The sequence below is a fragment of the Gossypium raimondii genome, chromosome 9 (genome assembly GCF_025698545.1).
Source record: "Gossypium raimondii isolate GPD5lz chromosome 9, ASM2569854v1, whole genome shotgun sequence".
NCBI lineage: Eukaryota > Viridiplantae > Streptophyta > Magnoliopsida > Malvales > Malvaceae > Gossypium > Gossypium raimondii.
This window is the reverse complement of record NC_068573.1, coordinates 42,156,596-42,174,315: the sequence shown is the minus strand read 5'-3', so window position 1 is coordinate 42,174,315 and position 17,720 is coordinate 42,156,596. Positions and strand designations below refer to the sequence as shown.

General features: G+C 32.2%; 2 protein-coding genes across 2 annotated transcripts; one reads left to right on the top strand and one right to left on the bottom strand.

The window, feature by feature from the left end:
• Positions 1 to 1,870: 1,870 nt before the first annotated feature.
• Positions 1,871 to 6,090, bottom strand: LOC105799868 (short-chain dehydrogenase TIC 32 B, chloroplastic). Its single transcript, XM_012630652.2, has 8 exons — positions 5,929 to 6,090; positions 4,619 to 4,850; positions 4,452 to 4,531; positions 4,192 to 4,345; positions 3,732 to 3,810; positions 3,415 to 3,499; positions 2,458 to 2,504; positions 1,871 to 2,311 (listed from the first exon to the last, which is right to left on the bottom strand). Exons 1-8 carry the CDS (start codon positions 6,047 to 6,049, stop codon positions 2,138 to 2,140), a joined length of 972 nt encoding a protein of 323 aa, XP_012486106.1. The 5' UTR covers positions 6,050 to 6,090; the 3' UTR covers positions 1,871 to 2,137.
• Positions 6,091 to 13,903: 7,813 nt separating this feature from the next.
• LOC105799866 (probable ADP-ribosylation factor GTPase-activating protein AGD6) lies at positions 13,904 to 16,498 on the top strand. Its single transcript, XM_012630649.2, has 3 exons — positions 13,904 to 15,027; positions 15,115 to 15,201; positions 15,694 to 16,498. The coding sequence occupies exons 1-3, from the start codon at positions 14,227 to 14,229 to the stop codon at positions 16,153 to 16,155; spliced, it is 1,350 nt and encodes a 449-aa protein (XP_012486103.1). The 5' UTR covers positions 13,904 to 14,226; the 3' UTR covers positions 16,156 to 16,498.
• Positions 16,499 to 17,720: the final 1,222 nt, after the last annotated feature.

The window sequence follows — 17,720 nt, the reverse complement described above, 5'->3', positions numbered from 1 at the left end:
TTGTAGGTTAATGAGGTATTGGCTTTATTAGTTAAAGCTGAAGCTTTGGGTTTGTAGACATTTTGGCTCAAGTCTTACTATATACATTTGTGATAGCCTTAATAGTCTTAACATGTGCAGTTGTCATTAATGGATTTTGTCCTTTTGATTCACTGACAAGAATATTATGCTGTAAGCGTGAGAGATTGGGTTCAATCCAAAGTAACCCTCTTCTCTTCCCCTTATTATTAAAAAAAATACACTAAAATCTAAGTAATAGAATTTCTTCAACGAAAAAGTGTAGAAAATGATAAGTAAATAAAGAACTACTTATCATTTAATGTAGATTTTTTCTACTTCTTTTTATTTTATTTCTTTTAATTTTATCCTTTAAATATTTTACTTTTAAAATTTTAAAAATACATTTATCAATCAAGATAATCATATTTTGTACTTAATCTTAAGAAATATACTAAATAGATTTTTATACTAAGACTTAATTTTTCAAGACTTAATTTTTGTAGGGACCGACCATTATAAACAAAAAAAAAAAAGAATATAGAAAATTGAGAATACAAATTTACGTGGAAAAACTTATCTGTGTGAAAAAATCCTCTAATAAAAAAGATAAAAAATCACGGGCCAAGAAGATTTCACTAAATAAGCAAATAATAGAAAAGTACAAGGTGAAGACAATCAAAACAAACTCTAACCCTGAAAATAAATCTCTTCGGTTAAAATACAAAATTCTCTAAAAGTTCTCTCAAAGCTCTCTTTTCTTGATCTTTTTGTTAAAAGATGTATATTATACGGTTACTACGGCCCTTTTTATAAGCTAATATTAGAGTTCTAATCATACTAAAATATTTTTGGTATAATCAGAGTTTAACTGGGAAAAATAACATTGTTGAGAGTCTAATTACGCAGTTGCTTTAATTGGGGAAATCGTTGCAACGTCAAGAGACTCCTCGTCGCACCTCTGCTTTGCGTTTTGATTGGTTTTGCGTCGTTGCAATGTCACTTGAATCCTCGTCGCGATGTCACCTTTGTTTTGGCTCTGGTTTAACCAAAAAATGCGAGACACACTCCACAAATCTCCACTTTAACTAGTATTTTAACTTGTCTCCTTTTCCATCACTAATACATGTAAACATTCTACCATCATGCATATCATCATCTGAAGTCAACACCCAACTGCCCCAATTTGAAGCTCCAGCACAATCTCTACCCTTGATAAACCAAGCAACCACTTCCCACCACCCCATAAATGACTCTCAAATCCAATCCATCTCACTGATCTCCACTACAAACCCCTCACCACCTGTCCCTCAACCTACCCAAAATACACCAGGACCAAACCATCCAATGCAAACCAGAGCAAAAGCCAACATTCATAAACCTATTCAGAAACTAAAATTTTATACTCAATTATCCAAATCGCATGACCTTGAACCCACAACAATAACTCAAGCTTTGAAAGAACCAAAATGGTGTGATGCGATGTCGGAAGAATATGATGCTCTTGTTCGGAATGGAACTTGGGAGCTTGTGTCATCTGATTCTAATTAAAATGTAGTGAATTGTAAGTGGATTTTTCGAATTAAACATAATTCTTATGGTTTCATTGACGGGTACAAGGCACGGTTAATTGCAAAGGAGTTTCATCAACGTCCAAGAGTTGATTATCATGATACCTTTAGTCCGATCAATAACCAAACCAATCATCATCCATCTTGTTCATAATCTTGCAGTAAGTCGTTGTTGATCCCTCCATCAAGTTGATGTTAACAACACCTTTTTACAAGGTCATCTTAGTGAGAATATGTGTATCGAATAATATGATTATAATATAATTAAAATGATACATACAATTAATCTGTACAAAATAAACTAATATGAATAATATAGAAAGGATTTTATTCCTTTAAAACACTGAAAATGCACACATATTAGGAAACCAACTGCTATGATAGTATGATGCCTTTAACACGAAAACGAGAAAGTAAAAGGCACTTTAAGCTTATTATTATGCTTCAAGATTTCCCATGCTGAAAATCATCCCTTCATTCATGCCATGCCATGGAGGAAACCCCATTTAATGTGAAAATACATAAATGCAATTTTTTTTTTCATTTGGAAAGAGAGGTGATGATCTGAGTTAAGGTACTGAAACTGAGCTAATCAATTTGTTACTGAATTCCCAAAGCTCCCTTGCCAAGGACTCATTTCTAGCATATGAACTTGGTCTCATCTCATTGCAGTCCGCAAAGTATTTTCCGGTCACCCCATTGAGTCGCGGGTGGAGCGCGACGTAGCACGTCGTAGCTGCCCCCTGATGATTATCGATACACAACCAAAGAGGACAAATCAGTTGAAGATTCCCATTTCGAAGTTGGAAAACAGTACACAAACAAACTGTTTCATGGGTTTCAATGTAGGCAAAGTGAATACTCTGAAATAACATAGGGTTGTTGTTACCTGAGGAACGTTCTTCCAGAGAAAGAAACTGAAGAATTTCAAAAGTTCTGCAGGCGACATAAAGTCGAGTAGGTAAAAAGATAAAAATGTAAATTGCACCATTAATTACAAAATTATGAATAAATTTTACTTAAACCAAAAATTCTCATTAAAAAAAGAGTCTATCATCATGAGTTTGAATAGCCTTTTAATAAATAACTATTTTGATATCCGTTTTTTTTTTTTGAATTTTTCTTTACATCACTAATGACAATTTTCATTCATGTTAATGATTAGTGATTTAAGATTTAAGGTAAAATTATAAGTTCAATAACTATATCATCAACTTAGATATAGTAAAGCAACAAAAGCCATCATTCATAAAACTTTCCAAAAAATCACCGTACCAATTTCAGCCAAAGCAAGAATTAGGGTGTTTTAAGTATTGTTTGATTGGTCCAAACAAGGAAAGAGAAGTTTATGAAAAGGGGAACAACATGTTAAAATTCAAGACAATTTAACGATATTCAAATTTGATGTTGAAGCTTCTCTGTAAATTTTAAAAAAATTTAATTTTATTTTGAAGAAAAATAAATATAGACATATAAACAGAGAGTCGAAAATAAGATAGTAATGAAATTGAGATTTAAATGATCACTGATGAGTGGCAGTAGAGCATGATGGCCATCGACCCTATTAGATTTAATTTGAAACTTTAAAGGATGGATGATTTTGGTTTTAATTTTAATTTATTTAATTTTTATTTTAATTGAAAAATAAATTTAGATTCCACATATATTTTATAAAAGATAAAATTTTAAAGTTGTTTAATATAATTTATATATTTTCCATTGCATTATACTATTAGCTTGGGTTATAATAAAACAATATTTTTAAAAAAAATAGGATACCAACAAAAGCATGTATTTATATCAATTAATGATTGTCGGGAAAAAGAAGGAAGTAACGTCAACATACTCATTAGAGCAGCGGAGTGTCTAAACAGAGGCGTCATAATCAATCCCGGGTGAACCGAATTAACTGTGATGTTCACACCCTCCTCCTACGTGTCATAAATAATCAAATTGTTCAACAACTTTGGCTGCCCAAATTTATTGGTCATTCATTATATCAAAATAATCAGTCATCAACCCAACCTCAACCTTTCTTCTTCTTCTTCTTTTTTTTTTTAAAAAAAAAAACCTTAAAAAATCATGGATGTTCAGTTTATGGTCACTCATACCATGATTCTTCAATGAGAAATAAACAAATAATAAACCTTTTTCAAGTTTCACCTGCAACCGACGAGAGAGTTCATTGGCATGCAATATATTTGCTAATTTGGACTGCCCATATGCTCTTTTCTCACTGTATCTGAAACCAATTCATATTTCAATCATTAGCTGATTAATGGAAACCAAATTTCAGTTTTTTTTTTTTCAAACTATGCATTTTAATTTAATAAACTTTTCATTATTAATATAATTAATTATTTTAACATCAAATCTTTTTAAAACATTTAATGTTGTAAGAAATAGAGTAGTAATCAAATTAATTCAATCATTATTTTTTATTCAACTATTATAAATTAAAAAAATCTAAAAACTCATAAATAAATAATTTTTTAATTATAACGAAAAATTCAAATGTCAAATAGTTTCTAAAGTACTGGTTAAACCATAGGCTAAAGTTTTTTACCACCACGAAAACACCATTCAGCACTCGATTGACAATTTAAATTTACAGTTTGCATACCCTTGTTTGTCATTGATCTTATGAAATCGGATCCCTTTCTTATAACAGTAGTTGTGAGCTATTGATGATAAGTTGACAACCCTTCCTTGGATCCCACTTGCTTTAACTGTGTTCTTCATTGTGTCCAGTAGAAGGTTTGTTAAGAGGAAATGTCCTGAAAAATAAAACATTAATACTGGGCTGTTGAAGTAGATTGCTAGTGAACCAGACATAATTTAAAATGATAAACTATGTGCCATCATATGTGGTTAAATTCTTACCTATATGATTAGTAGCAAACTGCACCTCTATTCCATCTTGAGAAAGCTGAAAGGGACAAAACATGATGCCAGCATTGTTTCTGAGAAAGGTTGAAAAATCCTGTCATGAATCCTCAAATAAAATAAAAGAGAGTAGAGTGAGGTTTCAGAGGGTTTTCTTTGTTTACATTAAGATATTGAGAGGAAGATGAAGAGCGATGAAATTGTCGGCAAATGATCTGATTGAATTAGTAGAGCAAAGATCCAGCTCCAGAACATCTATACGGGCTCTTGGGGTCTCTCTAACAATTTTGTTCTTTGCTTCATTCGCGGCTTTCATGTTCCTTGCACCGATGATGACGTGGACTCCACGAAGAGCCAATACTCTAGAAGTTTCCAACCCAATTCCACTTGCTCCTCCTTCATTTCAAAAAAAAAAAGAAACTTCAATAATTTACACTTTGTGTAGTGATTTAACGAGTCTTCACTCGTCACATTCCAAGACTGCGAGTCTACAAGAACTCAAGTAGGGCAACAATTTTCTAACAGCACAGAACAGAATGATATGTAAAAACGACGTCGAGAACTGGGGGAGCAGTCGCAAATACCGCGACCTCTAAAATATAATTTTTTTTACTTCGGTAACTTTATAGTTTATACAATTTTAAATTAATAATAATAAAATTATATTTTCTTTAAAAAATAATAAACATTTAATTTAATTCTTTAAATTTTATAAAAATATAAATTATTAAATTATAAAATATATAATTTAATTTCGAATACCTATCAGCCTGTAGGGAGGCAGGATGTAACTTATCCAAAATTAATAATAATTGTAATATCATAGTACAGAGGAACACATAAATATATACGGGCGGGGTTGAATTATGACCACGACGGATAATGGATATTTGTGTTTGCATTATATTTAAGAATTTGTTTTTATATTTTAATTCAGTATAATTCAATAAATTTATTCATATTCATATTAATGATATATGTATTTATCAAAATCATTATCACCAGTAAAAAATTTCTCATCAGTCAACGGACAAGATTGGTAAGAATGTTAGTGATTTGAACTAAAAAACAGAAACCAATAAATACAGTACAGCTGACAAGTTATGTGAAACTAGATTATAATAACTAAATCCCAAGGGCGAAGGTGTTTGTTTGGTCTGCTCAAAGTTTAATTGTTTGTATTACAAATGAAGTGATCATCTTGACACAAATCCTGGATTTGTGAGTAATCGTTTTTGCTAAAAAAGAGAATCTCTGGGTTGAGTATAATAAAGAAATGGAATACCTTTGTTATGGATGGAAATGCCAGTTTTAATCTATTCCAAACACACTTTTAGCAAAATGACAGTCTATATGTGTGTGAGAAGAAGTGGTAAGAAGGGAAAAAAAAAACAAAAAAGTAAAAGCATGGAAGCTAGCTAGAGAGGAGATGATGTGAAAATTGCAAAGAAATGAAGAAGAGAGAGGCGATGACCGGTAACTAGAGCAGTCAAGTTGGTTCCATCAATCCCTTCGGTAACCTCTTGGGCGGTGGAGGCTGAACCAAAGCCACTTGGTCCTGGACACCCACTCACCAACCTAAACACCCCATCCATTTTTTTCTTCACAGGAGGGGGGTTGAGAAATAAGGGGAAAGGGGTGCATTAATATTTATAAGTAATTGGGGGCGCTTCTATGGTATTCAATGTCAGTCGGTGTAGAGCAGTAATAATAAGTAATTACACTCAACGACCCATCCATATCATCTTTTATAAACCTATGGATCCATGAGTCGTTATGCATTTGTCTCTTTATTAATATTTGGTTGGAGGTTAGAGCCACTATAATGAGTTTTTGACCTCTCTCTCACTTACTCTAATCAATTAGGAAGATGGGTTGTTTCAGCTCTAACTTGTAAAGGAAACAAAATTTCACACCATTTTTCCTCCAACTTTTTTCTTTTTCTTAGCTTATAGTTTGTTTGGAATACCTTTATTAATAAAATTATAATTTTTAATTTATTTATCCATGTTTAATTTTGTATTAAAAAGTTGTTTGGTTTAGCTGATTATAATCTAGTAAATTTTTTTATTAATGATAAAAAGCTGCAAGGTGATTATTAAAATAAAAGAACAAAAAACAATGCAAGACAGACAAAATGTTACATTTCCTAAATTAATAAATAATTAAATAATGAAAAGGCCTATAATAATTAATTAAGGAAATATAGTAAAAAATCGTAATTTTCTTAAATTATGGTAATAGAAAAAAAAATAGAATGTTCGTTCAAAAAAAAGAGAGAGTGTGTTATTCAATAATAAATCTTAATGAAAACAAAAAAAAAATAGGATGTAGTTTCGGGGAAATTACCAATAAAAGCTTTTTTTTTTAATTTATCGAAATGAGCCGATTTTTTGATTATTTACCGGAATGGTCCATTTTCCTGGAAATCGCGTCCATGTCAGCACGATGTCAGGGTACGAGTCAGGACATCGCGATTTCCTTCCACGTCAACATCTCGCGCTGACGTGGACGCGATTTCGGCCCGCGCGTGAACAACACCCAACGGTCAAAAAAATAAAATACCGGGCCCATTTCGATAAATTTTAAAAATATAGGGTTTTTTTGGTATTTTGAAAAAATAAATTTTGAATCTTTTTGTACTTGTATTTATTTTTTTAATCAATTAACTCTTCAATATTACATCAATAGCAACAAGTACAAAAAAGATTCAAAATTAACCAACTAAGGGAAAAGAGCAAGCATCTTAACCAGCTAAGCCAAACTAATTAATTGATATATTATAGAAATACTGCTATTATCTTAATTATATTACTTACGTTGTAACGATTTATCGGACTTATTCCATATACGTGTCAAATTAGAAAAAATAATACAACAATTCTGTAAAAAAATCTGATGTTTACTTCAAATAAATAAGGAAAATAATGATTTGAATGTTTCAAAATTCAATTTTAAACCGAAAAAAATTGAAATTTAGGGGCAAAAAAGGATCTTTTTCGACGAAAACTGCCGCAAACCGCCTTCGGCTGTTTTTCAACGCGTACATCTCGAAAAGTTATTCGAAATAAAAAAAAATCGTCTCAATCGGACAACCGAGCCAAAAGTTATGGCCTTTCAAAGTTTTCAAAGCTAAAAAGCATAAACTATTCATCCACGTCAGCAAATCGTGTCCTCGTAGGCACGATTTGTGTCCACGTAAGCAAAGCGCACTGACGTGGACGCGATGTTCTAACACGTCCCCTGACATCGCGCTGACGAGGACGCGATTTCCTGAAAAATGGACCATTCCGATAAATAATCAAAAAATCGGCCCATTTCAGTAAATTTTGAAAAAAAACAACTTTTTTTAGTAAATTGCCCTGTAGTTTCGATGATGATGACATTTATTTTTGTATTAAATGGCTTTTACATCCTTGGTTAATGAAGTTCCAGAACTTTCTCTCTTTTTCTAAACAAAAAAAATCATGTGGTATTTAATTTCATTTCTTAATCATAGAATAAATTTATTTCTTTATTTTAAACATTAACTTGTGCATATTTCTTTTTCTTTTTCAGTCCCTATACTATTTCTATATTTGGTTATTCAATGTGGTCGCTCAATGTTGGGTTTTTTGGTCCTATCTTTTTAATTTACTTGGAACTCCATTGAGATTATTAGATTTTCAATAAATTATTAGGCAAAACAATATTTTGGAGCGCTTAAGCAGGATTCTTTTGGACAACATAAAGCAGCTCATAGTCCTGATTCGAAAGGTAATTGGATACATTTATCTTATGACCGCGTTGTTAAGTTGAATGCAAAGTGGTTCTCTTGATAAGTGGTGAGAGTTATTTTTTCCATAAAAATGAAAAGTAAAAAAATACTAATACATATTTGATATCTAAATTTAACACATTTTAATGTGGCATTTGTGTTGAATTTTGGTCCAATATGGTATATATATTTGACAAAATTATAAATTTTGGCACCTATAGGTATAACTTTTAGTGTTTGATTCAGGCTTTAGAATTGTTTGACAAAATTCATAATTAGCTAATAATATTAGCAATTAACACTAAATTTATTTTATTAACAAAATTATGAAAAATTCAAACCTAATAATATTAGCAATTGACTTCCATCAAATCAACCTTAAAATTGAATTAAACACTAAAAAATTAGCACAATTATCTTTAAGTACCATAATATATAACTTCTTTCAAATACAAGTGATGCGGAACCCCGGATCTAGACACAAGAGAAACACAAATTAGAAATAAAAACGAGAATAAATAAAATTAGTTTAATAATAATAATAATAATAATAATAATAATAATAATAATAGGATATATTTGCCCTATGGAACCCTTGGTTAACTTGCAACCAAAAAGGCCAATGATGGAGCTCGATTAGTAGAAGTAGAACCTTTAAATGAATTAGGCATACCTTTATCTTTGGAGTAAGTTCTAGGCTCATTTGGTTTGAACCGTGCATCTCTCCCATTCCACAATCTATCATCTTGTTTTTGCCAATTTCCTCTCTAAGCAGGATTAGAAACTGAACTAGCACCCCTCGGTGTCCCTTTCTTTTGTAATTGCTTTTCAATGGTGAGTGTGGTTTGAAGCAACTCTTCAACATCCATGTAGTGTTGTAACTCAACTCCATTTGCAATCTCAGGCTTTAGGTCGGCAAGGAATCTAGCCATAGTCACCTCAGCCTCTTCAACAAGATTAGCTCTAATCTGAATAGTCTCCACCTCTTTGTAGTAGTCATCCACAGATCTATCTCCTTGAACAAGATGTTGGAGTTTTTGATGAAGTTCTCGATAATAGTATGGTGGAACAAACCATTTAAGCAAGATGCGCTTCATTTCAACCCAAGTAGTAACAGGTTGCTCTCTATAAAGAATCCTACTTTTACATAATTGATTCCACCATGTTAGTGCATAATTAATGAACTCAGCGACAGCGTATGTTACCTTTTTCTCATCAGAGTAATTGTAACAAGCAAAGACTGCTTCCACCTTTTCCTCCCAATCAAGGTAAGCATCAGGATCATTCTTCCTTGAAAAAGAAGGAAATTTTGGTTTGGGGGTGTCATTGTTTCGCTCCAATCTTTCTCTAGGTACATACTCGGACTCAAAGTCATCATAAAAAACATGGTCCTCCCTTCGTTTAAAAGTTCGATCTCATGAATTTGATCGGCTTATAAAGGCTTAGTTCAACTTCTTGTAATTATCGGCAATGTATCTCTCTTGAGTTGTAAGTTTTGTATCAAGATACTCCCTTTGCTCTTGTAACATCTAGGTCATGCGATGTTCGAATTGAGTTTGCAAATATTTCATCTCTTTTTGTAACAACTCGACCAAAGGATCGTTCTCTCTTTTTTGCTCATCCTCTTCATTTTTACTAGTTTGGGATCTAATGATCGGCATGGTATCTGTGAAAAAAAATCAGACAAACAGGAACAAGAAAGAAAAAATAATAATAACCTCACTCGTTAGCTCTCAAAAGAATAACTCTCTGAATGATTCAAAACTTGTAAATATGTTTTGAGAGGGTTACTAATCAAGATCAAATAACGGAGGTGCAAACTTCAAAGAAACAATGAAGATCCTAATTGCTTTAAGAGGCCAATAAACTTGACGAGGCAATTTGTAATGGAGGCTACACGGATGAAGGAATTGTGCGTGCCTTTAATATCTGCTAACACAAGAAGAAACAAAGTGTTAGAAAGCGTAAGAGAAACAAAAAACGTAGACACAAGAACGATCCCTAACTCTAGAGTCAAAGAAAAGCTTTAATAAGAAGAAAACTTAAGAAAACTTTACCCAATTTAAAAAAAAAACAAAAATCAGAAATGTTCGGTGTTTTAAGATTTTCAAAAAAAAAAATTAAAGCTTTAATTATACTTGAGTCAAGAAAAGATGAAGGAAAAGAAATTCAATTTTGGGAAAAATAAAAAATAATAACAATAATAGGAAAAGAAGAAACCTACGTATGAAAGGTAGGCAACTTTTTTTTGCGGTTTTTTTTGCGGTTCTTTTGCACTTTTTGCTTCTTATTTTTTCTTTTTCTTTTTGCTGTTTTTTTTAAAGAATAAGAGGAGAATAAACACAAACTTCAAAAAAAAAAAGAATCGACGAAACCGATGAAAAATGTTTTGGTATTTTGACTCGTTTCGGATTTGATTTTAGCTTCAAAAATAACACCGAATGGCCTGAAACTGATACCAACTGATGCGGAACCCCGAATCTAGACACAAGAGAAACACAAATTAGAAATAAAAACGAGAATAAATAAAAATAGTTAAATAATAATAATAATAATAATAATAATAATAATAATAATAATAATAATAATAATAAAAGGATAGATTTGCCCTATAGAACCCTTGGTTAACTTGCAACTAAAAACGCCAATGATTGAGCGGCTCCCTACGAAACCCCCTAGAAGAAGAACCTCTAGAAACACCGATGAACGGGAAAGAAATATGAATATTTGTAACTCCGAAATACCCTCGAAAGTAACAAACTCCAAACTAAATAGCAAGAGAAGAATCACTCTACTCTCAAAAATTGCCTCACACAAATTTGGAAGAAAATAAATACTCTCTTTTTTATCTCTCCCAATGTGTAGAAAACAAGCGTATTTATAGGCAAATTACAAGAGTAATTGAATCATAATAAAAACTCTTTAAAGAGTAATTGAATCCTAATAAAACTCTTTAAAATTATCTAAGAAAATAAATAAATAATAACCTAACCAATAAAATTACTTAACTCATAAATGATGTGTCCCAGCCAATAAGAATTAAGTAAATAATAATAATAATAAGATACATAAAAGATTAATCCACCAATTTATGGGCTTTCACTATTCCAAGATTGGTCCAGTGAATTGCATTCCCGTATTTGTCAATGTCACGAACATGATGAATTAAATTTGTAGCAACAAAGTCTTGGACAAAAGCATTCATCTTTAATTTTAATTGTCGTGCCTTGCTTCGAGTGATTGGACCACTAGGAAAAACAACCCCTTGAGTGTCATCTCCTTGGCTCGTATCAACAAGTACCATATTAGACAAGAAAAAAACACAATTACTACATTAAAAAAAATTAAAACTTGAATACCAAATAACATATTATAGAAAAATTCACAAGACAAAACTTCCATCAAAACCTCAAGATTTGAAGCTTTGAAGATATTAATAAATTTAGGTACGTTTCTGCATTTAGTCTTATTATTAATGATCTAACATGATAGATCTTGATTTATTAAGTTCTATATTAGAATTTTACAATTCTAACATACCAAACATTAAAAAAGTAATTTTTTCATCATAAGAAAGCACCAAACCAAGGGGTGTTCAAACTTTGGTTAAAACTGAATTAACTGACTGAACCGACCTAATTTGATTAATTGGTCAGTTAACTAATCTAGTTCGGTCGGAGGTCGGTTAATAGTTTTTTTAGAATTTCAGTTAACAGTTAAATCAATTTGAAATCGAGTAATTAATTGAATTAACTAAATTAATCGAACTTAATAATTAATATTATATATTATATGTATTAGGCTATTATATATTACATGTTAATTCGATTAATTTGGATAATTCAATAATTCAATTAAATGTACATTATCAATCTATTTTTTTATTTGATATGTTTTATACTTGTTTAAAAACAAAAACATGTAAATTTCGGTTCATTTGATTAACTATCGAATTCACCAAAATATATAGGTTCATTAAATTTTTTTGAAAATATATCGGTTCGATTAACGGTTAAATGGGACTTTTTTTATAAAAATAACCAAATTTTTTTATTAATTATAAAAATGACCCACTTTATTATTATGTACGTAAATAATTTGGAATGAATAGAGAAAATGGGTGGAGCCAAAGAGATTGACGTCACTCACTTGCCACGTCAGCCTATCATGGGTACTAGAATTAAAAAATCAATTTTTTGGGTCCTGCTAATCTATTTGACGCCACCTGTATAAATACTAACATTTAATATTAGTATTTTCGTGTATTTCGTGGGCTAGAAAATAAATTTTAGGGAGTTGCCAATCTATTTGATGTGACCAATGGTAGAATAGTGGTGGAGCAAAATAGATTGGCGTCATTACTTTTTTTATGTCAGACTTTTTTTTAAAAAATGATTTTTATTTTTTACAACTTAAATTATTTTTTTATTTGATGATGTCATAGAGAAAGACATGGCCACCATATTGAAAACATATTAACAACATGGTGTGACAATTAAAAAGTGATTATATTAATTTTTATTTAAATTTTAAATGAGTATTTAAGAGAGTTAATGTGCATTTTGTTTGCTTGAAAAAGAAATGTTAGTTGTTGGCTTCTTTTAAATAATACATTCAAAGAATTGGTTCACATGTTGACTCAAAAGTGGAATTAGGACGCCTCTTTAACTTTTTCATAAATGAATTTCACTTATGTGGGGGAATGATTAGGAAGGAAGGCTCCCTAGTCCCTACTACTCAAATACAACTTTTAGGTTTCTACTCTTCAACATCACTCTTAGGAACTATCTTCCATGGTGGCCCTTTTAGAAAAACTTCTTGAGAGGTCTTCTCGGATTGACTTCTCTAATGTTAAATCAAGTGAGGAACCAACATTTATGATGCCAACTGCCATCACCGCCCTAGTTGTTTAGCTTAGGTTAACCATGATAGAACAATTGATCATTTTGCCCTACGATAGTGAAACATGGCACCTCGAGATCCTAATTTAGAATATATAAATCCTTAGCTCCCATATACAGGAGATTCTCTTTCTCTCTCTCCCTCAATCCCGATTCTCTCTGTCACCTGAAACCTTTCGGCCACTCTTACCCCACCCGACCTTCAGCCAGATGAACCATCATACCATCACCTTCCCTTGTTTGATTCTTCATCAACAAAAACATATATGGTTTAAACCTAATTAATAATAACACGTGAAATATTTACGATAATAAAATGAAAAAATAGATTAAATTGTAGGTAAAACGAAATTTAAACACATAAAAATATCAGATTAAGAATAATAAACAAATACATACAATTGTTTATTAAGGTGTTGTCATCAATCTTGATTTGGCGTTGAGTTAATTTGTAACGTCAACTCGTTAACAACATTATTAATTAATATATACAATTGATTAAGGTAATAAAGTGTACATAATAAAATTAAAATTTTAAAAAAATTAAAATAAATCTTTGGTTGAATGGTAAATTTAAGACTACGCTAATACAATCGATATATGCTTTAAATCTTACTATATGCATATTTTAGTACTTTTTTTAACCGAGTTGGTGTGCGATTGACTCGTGACACTAACTTAATTAATGAGTTTTAAATAATAGTAGAGAGTAGTGCTAAATTTCTATGGAAAAAAGATTAGTGCTAAATTAAGTAAATTAAAACATCAATTATCGTAATATTTTAAACGCCTTTCCACATAGACTTGCAACACCCGCCACGCCAAGCCCCAAGGAGGAATGGGCAACAATGATCAAAGGAACGACATGTGTTACTGTTAAAATAAGAAAATTCATACCCCCACCCCCCAAATTGCGTATTGCAACACATAACTCACTAGTCAGTCATCTCCACCATTGCTTGCACCCCATTCCTTTAATATGTCTTCACGGTCCCTAATCAAAATTTAGTCTTCCATTATTTCTCTTTTCTTTTTTACACTCAAATTCTTTAATCTTTTTCTTCTCACAGAATTTGAGTTTTGTTCCGATCCGGAACAAAAAAGAAAAGAGAAAATGGTGGCAATGAGACGGTTAAGCTTCCTCCAATCACAGCCAGGTAACAAAACGTGCGTCGATTGTAGCCAAAGAAATCCCACATGGGCTTCGGTTTCCTACGGTGTTTTCATGTGCTTGGAATGCTCCGGTAAGCACCGTGGCTTAGGTGTCCACATCTCCTTCGTTCGATCTGTTACCATGGATTCATGGTCCGAGATCCAGATCAAGAAAATGGAGTCGGGCGGTAATGAGAGACTCAATTCTTTTTTAGCTCAACATGGGATTCCTAAAGAAACCGATATTGTTACCAAATACAATTCCAATGCCGCTGGTGTGTATCGCGATCGGATCCAAGCACTAGCCGAGGGCCGCCCCTGGCAAGATCCACCCCTTGTGAGAGAGACTCTCAATGGGGATGGCAGTCACAAAAAGTCGTCATTGAGCGATAGCGATGACTGTGGCAAAGGTAGTAGTTACCGGAATGATGATGGAGGGTGGGCTAGTTGGGACTGTGATGATTCGTTTAGATCTTCAAGCGATTTGAGGAGGAACCAATCAATGAGTGATTTAAGAGGACAGATGAGTCGTTGTAGTAGAAGAGTTGTTCCGATTAGGTCGAAGTCGACGGAGGATATTTACATGCAACCTCAATTGGAGGCTTCGGTGGCACATAATGATAATTGTTTTGCGAGGAATGAACCCAAGTCCGGAAAGCTACCACCTTCACAAGGAGGGAAATTTGTTGGGTTTGGATCGAATCATAAGCTTAGCCATAAGAAAAATAAGTCTCATGGGGATGTCCTCTCTGTTATGTCTCAGGTTAACATATTGTATTATTTTCATTCATTCTTTTTTTTTTTTATGATGGTAATTATTAGTTATTGGTGAAATTTTTGTTTGATATAGGGGGTTTGGAAGTTATCTATGGTGGCTACTTCCGCAGCTCAAACAACTGCAAATGCCGTCCAAATAGGAAAGGAGTTGTCCTCGAAGGTATTTTTGGGAAATTTTATATTATTTAGATCTCTGTTGTGTTTGGTGTCTAAAGTTGATTTCTTACATTGAGTAAAGGATGATATTCTCTGTTGTTCAACTATAATTTTACGCATAAATGCGATGTATGAGATATATACATTGTGGATTGAACTTTCCTTTAATAATTTCTGTGTGCTCATCAACTTTCAGCTAATCATATTTAAATTCATATTGTTTCATAAATTGTTCATCCTTATATATGATTTTCTACAAAATTCATGATGAACAATCAAATTCCACATTTAGTTATCCTATCATTACAGCTTCATGTCCTAGAGCAGTGTCTTTCATAACTTTCAAGTAAAACTCGTTTGCCTGGCATTAATACCTTATGAAAATACATGTTGTTGATGTTATAGTTTATAGCATGATGGATTTTTTCTTGTATTTATAAGATTCGGTGATTTGAAATTATATACAGTAGAGCATGATGAAGTCTTCTTTATGCAGGCGAAGGAGGGTAGCTATGACACAAAGGTTCACCAAACTGTCCATGTTGTTACTACAAAAACAAGTAAGTTCGGCCATAAAACATGGGGAGTCATGAAAGGGGCAGTGACATTAGCAACACAAAAGGTTGGGAGGTTCACTAAAGATGCAATGACCCAAAAAAGCAATAACTGGCAACGGAATAATGGTTATTATCAAGAGTTTAAACAAGAGAAAGGATGTAATTCTACTTGTAGAGGAGAATCCTTTTCTAATGGGAATCATAGTTCTTATAGCTCAAGTTATTGGGATAACTGTGGTGCAAAAGACAATAATAGGAAGGGAGATACTGAAAAAGTGACTATCACTTCTAGCAACAATGATGATTGGGCTACCTGGGACAATGATGCAAAGGATAGTGGATATGATAATTTCCATAATGTTGTATTCCATGAGGAAACCGTTGGTCAAAATGGAAAATGAAACACATGTACGTCCAGGTTGAATGAACTGCAATGATATCAGCGCCAGCCATAAGTACTTACCACAAACAGGGACGACGCATACAGGGACGTTACATGCTGAGAAAATTGCACATCAATAACCGAAATGGATGCTTTCATCAAATCCGTAACCTTTACCGAACACTTTTTCCCTTATTCTTTTAAAAATGTTACTCGTGTAACTTTTAGGTAAAGTTTTGTTATTGAAAATAGTGGAACATTCTTCACGACTCAAAAATTCCAAATTGATTTGGATCTATGCGAACTTTAATTAATTGGGATTTTTACCAAAATAATATAAAAATAATTTTTATTTACTTAAATGATATGGCACCAATTGGAGGTGTACAGTCTGGCACCAAATCAACACCATTGGTGGCTGTTAGGGCAAGAACTGTAGAGACAAGATATGCCCCTGCCAAGTGCAGGCTCAAATCAGCACATAACCCCCTTACCCCACAAAACATAATAGGTCCCCGTCAATCACCATAAATGCCCAACCAAACCCTTTAATATCACACTCAATTCTCAAACCCTTTAAACTCAAAAAAAAAAAAATCATCCGACAATTAGACTTTGAAAGAAAGTAGGGTTTAGTTTTTTTTGTCAAAATTAAAGGGAGAAAAGGCTACAAAAATCAAGCAAGACATACCCATTGAATTGGGATATAAAAAAATTACCCCTACACCCAGATCACCGTTTTCACGGTAGCATTCATGTTTTTTATGTAAATAATTTTGCTTTCATACTATTTACGTAAATAAATAATATAAATATTATTTTGGTGAAAAAGTCGTAGTTAGTTATTATAAATTCTTAAAGGATAAAGTATACCATTAGTCCTGTAACTATTAGTGTATTTTTGTTTTGGTAACTAAATTATAAAAAAGTTTAATTTTATCATTAACATTTTAAATCGTTTTTATTTTGATCACTCCCTATTAAATGATTAACAAAAATGATGACATAATTTTTTTACCTGATATAATAACACATTTAATCTTCAATACTTACGTATTCTATTTCGGATATTATTCTCTCTCAACCTGGCTAACAATTTTTTTGCTTTTCATCCTTAGCTTTTTAGGCTTTTAGCCAATTATATATTTAGGGTGAGTTTGGATGGGCGGTGCGTTTACCTGCGGTTAGTGTAAAAACAGCAGTGGCGGTGAGATTAGATACTGTAACGATTCTATAGCGTGAGATAAAAAGTAAATTAAACACACCGCACCGCACTGCATTCAATCGCCCATCCAAATCCACTCTTAATTATGCAACTTCAATGAAAACCTTTGCAAAAAACCCAAACTCTAACCAGCTTTCATTTCTTGATTTGACCATATTGTTTCATACTTTAATATTTTATAATAGCATCAAAAGCTTTCTGTCAAGATATTGAAAATGACAACTCAAAGGCACCAGTTGTGAAAGAAATCTTTGTTTTGACTGTTCTCACAATAGAGTTTCAATTTTATCATCCACTGAGAAGAAAGAAGATATTGTGAGAAATCATAGGAAATATGTGGAGAATTTGAGGGGAAATCT